Source organism: Colias eurytheme, chromosome 18 (assembly GCF_061535395.1).
Source record: "Colias eurytheme isolate Ceu_HAF_F1 chromosome 18, ilColEury1 Martin Lab GWU primary, whole genome shotgun sequence".
Classification (NCBI taxonomy): domain Eukaryota; kingdom Metazoa; phylum Arthropoda; class Insecta; order Lepidoptera; family Pieridae; genus Colias; species Colias eurytheme.
In genome coordinates this window covers 9,030,443-9,042,790 of record NC_142997.1, presented here as the reverse complement: position 1 = coordinate 9,042,790, position 12,348 = coordinate 9,030,443, and the positions used below count along the sequence as shown (strand labels likewise).

The following is a 12,348-nucleotide window of genomic DNA, read 5'->3' as shown; positions in this document are numbered from 1 at the left end:
AAATACATACTTTACAGTTAACACAGCTGATTCTTAAATAAATCAGCATCTTGATTTTTTACCATTATACCATTTTATAATAATATTGCTTGTTAACCCATTGACCACCGAGCGGCCCGATCGGGCCGAGACACAATAGATTTTCTATTGTGTCTGTGATCCGAGGACTGACGGATTAAAAAGAGCAGATTATATTTTTTCATTTGAGAAGACTATAATGCACAAGATTTTTGAACTAAAATGCCGTTTCTTTGTCTTTATAATATACAACTAAAATATTGTCTTTCTTTCACATTATGTTACTTATTATAAAAGCACTTTTTTATGGAATGAATGAATTATTGTTAAAGTATATAATATCTATTCTAGTTAGAGTAATAATTTGAAACAGGAATAATGATTTCAAATTAATAAAAGAAACGCTGATTAATAACAAACCATTTTATTTATACTTCACAGTCATTTAAACAACTGTTAAGAAAAATTATTTTAATTAATTACATTAATTTACCTTTTCTAACAGCATAAAATATTATCTAATAGGTAGTTTAACAATATCCTCCATCACATATTATTTACATCCCCCTCCATAAGTTCTTATTCTCGGAAAATCTGGAAATAGAATTAAAAATAAAGTTTAATAAGACAAGTTAAATTTAATTTCACTAATAAGTACCTATAACAAAGGTACTTATTAGTGAAATTAAATTTAATAACTTCACAAGAAAGATAGAAAATTGTGGTTTTACTGTGCATCAGATTAGAACTTGAAACTTGGTAATGTCCAAATATCAATGATTATTTTTCCGACCCAAATATCGACCAATAGAATTGCACCATTCGACGTCACGTGGTACAACCTACATGGTATTATACTGATAATTTTTTGAAAATTTTCTTTGGTAGTTGACGTCTAACTGACAGGTTGAATTCAATTGTGAAATTATTGGCCGACATTTGGGACGGAAAAATAATCCCCCGATACCACACGAGCTTCAAAATTATCTGGCATTTCCTCTTGTGGTATTATAAGTGAATATTTTGGAGAATTGAATATTTTCATAACGAATACAGCCATTTATATAATAATTTTATTAATGATATATTCAGACTGTTTATATTCCACTATTTTTGACTCTACACTCTCAGATGTTAAGTGTAAGGTTATTTACAGGTTTCTAATAATTTATGAGTTTATGTTTTAACCAGCGCATAACACATGCTTCGAATAATTGACTTCTAAATGTACATACCGCTGGTAAATTCTTCCTATCTTTCTCTGGTACAAGAACGTCGACATTCTGTAATTTCATCCAGCCGTAGTGGCTTCCCGCGATCAGTGGAATTATAATGAGGACCACGAGATTCTTGTTAACAAATTGCCCCACGTTGAACATGTTTATACTTTTATTAATATAACTTCAAAATATAATATTTTTCGTGCTTTTCTCGATCTTATTCGGTGACAGATCACATTTGAGTTTTGACAAATGACAACAGACAAATATTACATTGACATTGTTTTTAATATTTTGTTACACAATAATACACATGAAAGCCGACTATTTAATAACAGTATGTTAAAATCAAGTACACCCTTAGACAAAAACATCAATTTAATTCTGCCATATTTTATTTTGCTTTTGGCAGAATGTGACATTTACAAAATTACAACAGTTTCAGTTTACAGCTGCTAATGTCATGTGTCATTTGGGTTTTCGTTTATAAATTGCTTTATTATACTTGCCTTCACTGAATAAAATATATTTTATACTACTACATTTGTTGTAACTAATAAAATAGAAAAATATTAGTTACACTCAATTTTACCATGATTGCTTCCTAATAAGAACCAATTATTTAGTCTAATTAGACAATTTTAAGTCTGTATCCTACAGGCTACAGCTGTCAATGACAAATGTCAAATATGAATTGAACGTCGACGTCAAGATCAAACTATCAACTCAAAAACATGGTGGCGTTTCAGTAAAAGGGTGTACATTTCGACTAGTCATTAAAAATTTAGGAAGCTTATTAAGCAAGAGTGTTTGATACAAATTGTAAGTATATTATTTAGGTATTTAAACATGCATTAAGTTATTGTTACGCTAATATTATGCGTTCTTTCAGGTAAACACCAAACCAATAAGCTTCATACAAAATTAAGGATGACGTCTGAAGAATGCCAGATTTCCGAGGAACTGAAGGGATGTTACGAGAATCTTATTGTAATCGACATTGGCGCAAACTTGACGAACAAGAAATACGGCCGTGATCTGGATTCAGTAGTGCAAAGGGCAAAAGATGCAGGTACGATTTATAAACAAAAAATAAATAAAAAATAATTGCCAAAAATCTCGCGTGCAAATATGTTAGGACGTAACAGTGCATTAATTTACACCGGTTAGATATTCGTGTGCCGAATGCCTGCGTTAATTTATTTATATTACAAAGAAGGTTGCTTCATAAGAAAGTTAGAAATTCACATTCGATCATATCAATATTTCATTGAGATTTATTAGTTTTTCCACTCTATAAATTTATACATATTCATGCAGAATGGAATCTAATACTGCATTCCAGTATGTATCATCAATCAGGTGATATCCACATCATATTATTATTTTATAAGCATTATTTTCTGTTTAATGTAATGTCAGAATGTTAAGAATATTTTTTTTGTAATTATCCAATTTATAATATTTTCAAACCATAAATATATACCATAATATATTACTCATAATTGGTTTATTATGACTGGTTACTAAGAAGTTGATTCATATATTATCTTCAATATATTATTCTACACATATTTATAGATATTACACATACAGTTTATAAACAAATTCCAAAGTCTAAATAAAATCTGTTACAAAAAACAAACAGATAAATAAAATATTTTCTGATTGTAAGTACCATTTGCTAGTACTTTATTGACCATTTACTAAAAAAGAGTAAATCTACTATTACAAATATACAAACACTAGCTTTCAGCCCACATTAAAAAAAAAAAAACCCACATAGTTCCCATTTTCGTGAGATTTCCGGGATAAAACCTATCCTATGTGTTAATCCAAGTTACCCTCTTTATGTGTGCTAAATTTCATTGTAATCAGTTAAGCATTTGCATGAAAGAGTAACAAACATACATACACACACATCCTCACAAAATTTCGCATTTATAATATTAGTAGGAAGGATTTTGGTCTATATTACAAAATTGATCCTCTATATAACCTAACTAGCTGCTCCCCGCGGTTTCACCCCCGTGGCTCCACTCCTGTTGGCCGTAGCGTGATGATATATAGCCTATAGCCTTCCTCAATAAATGGGCTATCTAACACCAAAACAATTTTTAAAATCGGACCAGTAGTTCCTGAGATTAGCGCATTAAAACGAACAAACTCTTCAGCTTTATAATATTAGTATAGATTTACAAAGTCATGTCAACTGCTATAAGTCATGAGAAAGGCCGTTTGGCTTCTTTAAAAATTATATCTAATGTTATGAAGTAATTCAACCGCAATAATGGGATCATTATAATCTCCGTACTGTGTGGTGTAATTTATATAACTTAGTTTTATCCTACTTAGCGATAAGTATTATACAACTAAGTCACTGTGCTGTTTCTATTTTTATTTAGGTCTAAGGAATTAGTGTATCTATTTTTATAGGGTTTTTGGTAGTTTATAGATGGATGCAGTGATGAAGTTTCTTATTGTAAAATAACTTGTTAATTTTAATAGTGAAAGGGTTGTGCCTGTATTGTAGATATATAAAAATAGCTAATTCTAAACTAATCATTGACTCCGACTCTGTCTGGGTTGGACTGGAATAAAAACTATAAACTTTTAAAGCCTAAGTCTCTCGAGAATATAGTTTCATTGCATTGATGAAAGAATTTCCAAAATTGCTTGTTTATCGGACTAGAAAATAGGACGAGGTTTCTTTTTCGGCTTTTTCCATGAACTTCGCGTAATCGGATGAGATTTTACATTTTCCCCATATGCCACTGAAATTAAGTAAATTTATCTATTACCTGTAAGGTACATATTTATTCAAATACATTCTGCATATGTTAACATATTTTAATTTTTCGGAATACATGTTAACATATTTTGTGTACTTTTAACCAGGTGTCCAAAAGATAATGGTCACAGGCACATCAGTGAGGAGCAGCAAGGAAGCACTTAGGTTAACTCGACTCTACCCCAGCACAATATATTCGACAGCAGGTATGTTTGTTCATTTTTTTTGTGTGGTATTACATTTATGTGTTTTTTTTTCATACAAAAGTTTTAGTAATGCTTAGTTGAAAATATGTTTTCATAAAATAGAAAAAACAATGTAGAATTGGTCACTAAAAAAATTATATTATAGTTATTACTATTTTTGTTAATTTAAAACAACTTTTTTTATCATAAACAAACAGATTCAGCCTTTTAAATTCTATTAAATGCATAGAAAAATAACAGAAAATATCATACTTTTTATCATATATATTTAATAAATTAAAGCAAATAAAAATAGGGATTATCTACATATCTATATCTAGTGACATGCATTGATCGTATCAGCGTATGATAATCCTGCAGCATTTAGTTTATCTCACGACATAAGTCGAGTATTTGGGCCTTTGATAATTCAAATGTGTAGCAATCTTGTATGTAAATAAATAAAAACATATTCAATGATTCGTTCTTTTAACCTAATTTTTATATATATCGAAATAACAAACATCAATTTTAAATTAGTAATTGTGGGAAAAAACAATTCTATAAATGGTGAAAATAATACGAAAAATCTTTTTATATTTAACTTTTTATTAATAGTTTATTGAAATGAACTGAACCAATCTAACACATAATATATCCTACTTATTACTGCGTAAACGAAACGTGGTAATCGATTTCGTATGCAGTGAAGTACCTATATGTGATAACATAGTCATAAAATGTATAAATATTTAGCATTAATACATAGTAAAAATAATATATAAAGTCATGGATTAGATTTCTAAAATACCGCAAGACGTTAAATCAATGATGGACGAGGACCTATGTTCCGAGTTACAAGCGATAGCGACGGCAGAGTAGTTTAAAAATTAAAATAATAAATACGCACAAAATAAAGTATACGGCTTTTTAGATTCAGACTATTTTTAATAGCTTCCCCCTGTGCCTTCGTCTGCTCTGTCTTAAAAAAAGCTTAAGCAATCTTTCTATTAAGAAAAGACGCATCGATCATAGTTTTAAAGATATGCTCAATCCAAAGCATGCATAGGGACAGACAGACAGCGGGAAGTGACTTTGTTTTATAATGTGTAGTGACAACGAAAAATATGTAATAAACAATGTCAAAAACTAGGTGTACACCCGCACGACGCCAAATCTATGGTGGACGAAGAGCTCTGGTCTGAGTTACAAGCGACAGCGGCGGCGCCCGAGTGCGTGGCGGTCGGCGAGTGCGGTCTCAACTATAGCAAGGACTTTAGTGAGCCACGCGTGCAACGGGACGCGTTTAAGCGGCAGGTACGTGGCATGAGCGGTAGCGATTTTTTGGGGAAATCGCTTTTTTGCGCTCGTTGGTGAAGTTACAATGATTGCTAAATAGGTATATAGGAAAGATTTCTTTGAGACACCCGTGCAACGGGACGCGTTTAAGCGGCAGGTGCGTGGTATAAGCGGTAGCGATTTTTCGGCAAATCGCTTTTTGTGCCGAGGAAATTTTTGTTTTGTTTATTATAAGTTTTATTTTTAGAGTTTGTGTATATATTTATTAGAAATTTGTGTGGTTTTTTCATGTTAAAAGTATTTTACATGAACAAAAAAAAATTCAATGGAGTTCGCGTAGTATTGTAGGTTAAGATTGAAAAACTTAAAAATATACATCCATAATGGGAAACTTTCTTTTCGCAAAATAATAAACGCAGACTAGCTTATTAATATAACAACTTCTTTCTTTCCTTAACACCCTAAATTACTCTAACACATTAATAACACATCAGATTCCCGAATTAACGTATATCCGGTATCGGGTATACGATAACGATGGTAGCAAGACGCTAACGGGTTCAAAAACCCCTCGTGTGTTATAATGAAAGTTTCCGGCCGTGAAAATCGTAAGATAAAATTAGACTTGCTCTTGTTAAGGTTAAAGACAAGATGTTTTGTGTAGATTTATGTTTGGTTTTTATGTGAGGAGTTTATTGGGATAACTGAAGAGCATTAGGAATTCTAATTGAAGTGAAATTTCAAAGTCTCCTCATGGCAATACTGTCACGTCATGGAGTAAGGCGGCGATTTTGGTATCTTTGAATCTTGTCAAAGAAGTTTTACTTGTGAGACGTGTGCTCGGCACAATGCTCTTATTAATTTTGATATTAATCACATTAATATTAAAATTTGTTATGTGTAAAGTTATGTCAATCTGTTTTAAGTGAAAATGAAATATAGATAATAATATATACTTTTGCAAGCAAAGCCGCGTGGTGAATTTAGTTTGTTATTACCCGATTTCATCAGTAGGTAGAGCAATCCTTCTGTATTTTAACACACATAATATGTAGGTGTTATTGTATTATAATTATGTATGTTTAATCCTTTGAAATGCAGCGTAAATTAGCTTGTAGGTATAAATATATAGCTTGTAGGATTTATTTCGAGGTATAGTTGAATTAATTTCAACTGTGCAAGTGAAACACTGATTGATTTTATTGCCTATTTTATGTCTTCAAGAGTGTTTATCCAATCGGACTCTTAGTTTTTTCAATAACAGTTTTATCATTTTTATTTTTCAAGAAACTGCCTCTTTATCAAAAATGGTATAGATACTAAAGCAACAAACACTTTAAATACAATTTCCTCGAAGATCTGCAAATGATAAATACTTAATAAATACATCCGATAGCAGACTCAGGTGACCCGAAATAAACAGGATAATTGGACATTGAGCAGCACCTACATGTGCGTCTCGGAATGTATGGAATGATGAGTGTATCGGCTTGGAATGTGAATTTATAAGATTGTAGGTATTCTAATAATTATCTATACTAATATTATAAAGCTGAAGAGTTTGTTTGTTTGTTTGAACGAGCTAATCCCAGGAACTACTGGTCTGATTTGAAAAATTATTTCGCCCATTCGCCCATTTATCGAGGAAGGCTATAGGCTATATATCATCACACTAAGACCAACAGGAGCGGAGCAATGCGGGTGAAACCGTGGAGCACAGTTAGTCAATCATAATATAAGGATTTGTAGGTATAATGGTAATTATCTCTGCTTAGTACACACTACACAGAGCATTTAGGTACAACTAGCGATCATATTATGTTGAGGTGCTTCATCTTTAATTTGATAGTTTTCAAAGATTGTTCTAATAGTCTGAATGTTATGATTAATAGAGAGGTAGTAACTAGGTATAGCTTGAATATTGATTTTGAGATATACTATAAATAATAGACCATGGATGAATTGATTTTGATCTGTTGTTGAAAATTACATTTGTAATGTGATTTGGTTCTTTTTGGAAAATTTAACTCTGCCCAATGAGTATTTCTTTCGGGGTTCACTCACACCAGAATGTCTGTCAATCAGAAATAGAATCATTGCATTTAGATTTTAGATCTTAGTCATAACACAGGAAAAAACTGAATCGATAGACCACTTACGATCCCAAAAATACTATTTATATTTTAAGCTGTGTTTCCGTGACTCAACGTAAATTTTTAAATAGAAAATCCATAATCATAATTGATTTATATGCTTGTTTATTAGTGTAACAGACAAAAATATATTTTTTTTGAATCAATTACACAAACAAATTATTGTCAAAAGGCATTCGCTCAGCTTTTTTTGCTTGTTATGTACATTTGTCTGACCCAATTCAATAAGATTGCCAAGATTATAGTAGCAGGTCATCTTGCTATAACAAAGGAGCACGAACAATGTCGCGGGTTAAATATAGTCTAAATTTAGCCGTGTCTCGCAAGGCTAAGCCTACACCTGGGTCGTAGTACGTAACTAGTTATTATTAGACTAGTCTAGGCTATCAAATTACAATTTAGTGGCCTATTTGTAATTAGGGGCACTAATTGTTATATCGTGCGTAAATTATTCATTTAGGTTATAGACTTAATTGTTGAATCGTATTGTTATGTGTTGTTGTTTACAATCTTATCTTTACGCGGAATTAGGGTGTGTAGTATGATTAGAATGGACGATTAAATTAATCCCATTGTTTAAAAATAGATACCTACATGCATTTTAGTATAATTTAATGTCTAATTTAGGATAATATATCCAAAATAACACCAATTTTCTTTTTGTCTGTTTATAGACAGTCTCTGAAATCTGTATCAATTATACCAGATATTGCCATATCGATTAATGTTGTGTTTTAGATAAATAATAGATTAATCCCCAAAATTACAACGTTTTCGTCAACGTACAACGGGTGTCGTTTAGTAAGTTTCAAAGATTTATAGAATCTTATGTCTATATGTCCTTCTATCTAGCTTTTTGATCAAAGGTTTGATCTATTATCATATACCAACTCCAATTTACTTTGTAATTGTACGTGCTAATGGTCCTATCTCAGTACAATTTTCAAGGTAAGGTTTTATTATAGCAGCGGTTATCCGCGGCCTTCACGTATCGCTTTGATGTTATAAACTGAAACTTTATATTGATAGGGGGTAACGGGTCAGATATAGCGCGCAAAAGTTTCGATTTTTAAGGTGTATTGACTTTCCTTGAAGGACAAAGGATGAGGAAAACAATTATGCTTCGTTTTTTTACATACAAATGCAAAAACCCACAAAATTATATGTTTTATATAATTTTGATACAATTTTAGGCTGAGGCTCAACTGTAAATGAAATATTTAAAATATTATATTAGTACTAAGTCTCAAATTTTTGTATTAAAGTCCTTAAGTTCAGTTAGGAAGTTTTTTTCTTATTGCCTTATTGATTTGTATAAAACATTGCCTGTTCGTGTACTAGTTTATCATAGTTTGCTCTGTACAGTTTGTCAAAACTTAACATAATCCAATATCGATACTTCCAGGTTGAAATCGCGTGCGAACTGCGAAAACCGCTCTTCGTGCACGAAAAAGAGGCCCAAGACGACCTTATCGCAATCCTGGACGAATTTGCCAATAAACTACCGCCTGTAGTGATACACTCGTTCACGGGAACAGTCGAACAGGGCATCAGATATATAGAGAAGGGCTTCTATTTGGGCATCACGGGATATATTTGTAAGGACAAGTCCGATGGAGGCATTAGAAGGCTATTATCTGAGAGGATTCTGCCGTTAGATAAGCTATTGGTCGAGACTGATTCCCCGTTTATGTATCCGAATATGAGGGCCTCGAAACTGCCGCTGCACGTCAAGGATTCGCTTACTGAGAGGTGAGTTATTATTTTTTTTTAATATATACTTAATATTATAAAGCTGAAGAGTTTGTTTGTCTGTTTGAACGCGCTAATCTCGGGTACTACTGGTCCGATTTGAAAATTTCTTTCGGTGTTAGATAGCCCATTTATCGAGGAAAGCTATAGGCTATATATCATCACGCTAAGACCAACAGGAGCGGAGCACTGCTGGTAAAACCGCGGAGCACAGCTAGTCCTATATATGAAGCAGATAGTATTTAACTAAATACCGTATCTCTGCTTCACACTAGCATGTACTGCCTTATTTTTGTGAAACAATTTCTTATGATATGGGAAGGTATATGATAACATGAATCACGACATGGCCTTTTTGTGAGTTTTTCTAATGTGAAAAATAAATTTTCCGATTGGTCTTGTGTTTTCGAATATGTTTGGTGATTATATTTTATTTACATAGGTTTAATGCCTGTTACACTAATTGATAATAATATCCCTCATGACCTATAAACACTTGATATTTATAAGCATTATTTGTTATTTTAACTGAGAGATATCCAAAAGTTGTTTAACTGTCCATGAACTATTTTACATTTACATATTTGTAGTTCGAAAATTGATAGACAGTTTAGTTTACTCCTTTTTCCTCCTACTATTTAGCTAATAAAAAAAGACGGGTTGCACTCCGGGAGTGCCAGCAGAAGTGAAAACTTGATTATTAACGTTGAGCATGTTTGATATTTTGGAATGGTATCCGTCTTACGCATTTTCGATCAGGTCACGTGTCCTGACGCGAGTTTAAGATTTTATACCCATTACAGAAAAAATGCTCAACGCCGCTCAAGAAGTTTTCACTTCAAAAAAATTATTATTATATTCACAGATCGATGAACTTCGTGAACCGCTACTGCACGTTCCAACGCAACGAGCCTTGCGCATTACCAGCTATAGTGGAACTCGTGGCTGGTTTCCGCGGTGAGAAACCGGAGGATGTAGCACTTGCCACTGCTTTCAATGCGCTCAAGATCTTTGGGTTGAGTCAGTAGGGGGTAAACTGCTAAAAGGGGTAGGAGAAGACCTTGCTGTGCTAAAAAGGGAGGGGTTGAGAAAGGTAACTTGCTGGTAAAGAAGGAGGGAGAGATTGGTAGAAACGCAAGGGGGAGTAAACTACTGGTAAAAGGGGGATTGACTGGCTTGACGCTTGCAACGTAGGGAGGGCCATTTTTTTTTTGTTAATGGAGGGAAAGTTCTAAAGATACTCTATCTTTTGAGGAAAAAGCAGAGCATGTGGGATTCTTACCCACTAAAATCTCCTCCTCCATGATAGCTTAATTTGAATAAGGAGATAAGATACCGTAGAGTAGGCAAAAGGTGTGCATTGTACATTTAACAGACTGGCTTTGGAATAGGACAGGTGCTGGATCATGCAGAAATATATGATGCTAAGACGTGCTGACAAAAATAGAAATATTAGAAAACCAATAATTAGTAATCAATGCGAAGGATTATAATTTATAACCCTTTATGAAATGGTCAGTAAGTGGTCAAGCCAGTCACGACAATCAAGTATCTCCTCTATGAAGTCCTCCATAGAGAACAAATTGACAGAAATGCTACACAATATATCTGGTATTCAAAGTGCAGTCTATCCTTTCACTAGGTGCGTATATATGTTACGGCTAAAGGTAGGTGAGAACATAAACTTAAGATTAGCCGGCTAAACTTAGGTTTATTTTCGACGAGGTGTTAATGTTAGTTTGTTCTATCTTTAGCCGGCTAAACTTAAGTGTAACCGCAGGCCCGTGGCTAAAAATGTCGGGGTGGGTAGATTTGGTTACTATAATACATGTAAGGAACAGGGCGAGTGTTTTCTGGCACTTCGCCGGCTGCTGCCGCAGCACGCTCGCTGCGCTCGCTCGGCTCGTGCGGGTCTTAAGAGTTCTAACCTAACCTAACCTAGCCACCAGCTTTCTGCCCTGAGTCGGGGTGGGTAGATTTGGTTACTATAATACATGTAAGGAACAGGGCGAGTGTTTTCTGGCACTGTGCGGGCCCCTCAAGCCCTCCACCGGCCCGGCGCTAACCAAATCTACCCACCCCGACATTTTTAGCCACGGGCCTGCGGTTACACTTAAGTTTAGCCGGCTAAAGATAGAACAAACTAACATTAACACCTCGTCGAAAATAAACCTAAGTTTAGCCGGCTAATCTTAAGTTTATGTTCTCACCTACCTTTAGCCGTGACATATACATATAGAAAAAAATGTCTTATGTAAGATGTGTAGAAACAGACGCTGAGTCTGTAGATGCAAACATACAAACAGACAAAGAAGTTAAGTGGCAAGCTATTAATTGATAAATGTTAAGTTATTGCGTATTTTAAAAGGACAGGGTAATGAACTGATTTTAAAGTAAGAAGCTAAGATTTCAATTTTCTTGCCATTTTAGTAGGAGATCAAAAAACATCTTATTTCTATGAAATAAAATGCTCTTTTAGATTTGGATTGTGTTCATTTATCAATTACTAGCTATGCTACCACGCGCCGAATTCTTAAACATTTTGTCTCGACTTATTCCGAACTGAAGACGTGTTTAGAATAATAATGACTATTTTTTTAAAGAGCTTCATTCATGAGGGGCTTAATTCAATAGTCCTTCATATAAAAATAACATGTATTCTATATCTTTTATAGAACAACTCGGTAACATAAAGTTTGAGTTAAGAATTTACAAAATATATTGTAAATTTAACACACATTTTAAAATACATATATACCATTGGTATATTATATAGTGGTTATGTACGATTTGTGGTGACTAACCTACAAAATGTCTATATACAAAAAAATGGCATTATTATCTTAAACACGTATCTTCTACTAATGATTTCCATGCATTCGAATGATTTATATAATTATATTTCATTCAAAATATTTTAATACTCATGT

General features: G+C 33.2%; 1 protein-coding gene across 1 annotated transcript; it reads left to right on the top strand.

The window, feature by feature from the left end:
* The first annotated feature begins 1,937 nt into the window (after positions 1-1,937).
* LOC149900853 (uncharacterized) lies at positions 1,938-10,994 on the top strand. The gene is made up of 6 exons (XM_090112192.1): positions 1,938-2,060; positions 2,131-2,310; positions 4,137-4,235; positions 5,368-5,531; positions 9,072-9,418; positions 10,284-10,994. Exons 2-6 carry the CDS (start codon positions 2,169-2,171, stop codon positions 10,444-10,446), a joined length of 915 nt encoding a protein of 304 aa, XP_089968318.1. The 5' UTR covers positions 1,938-2,060; positions 2,131-2,168; the 3' UTR covers positions 10,447-10,994.
* The last annotated feature ends 1,354 nt before the right edge of the window (positions 10,995-12,348 follow it).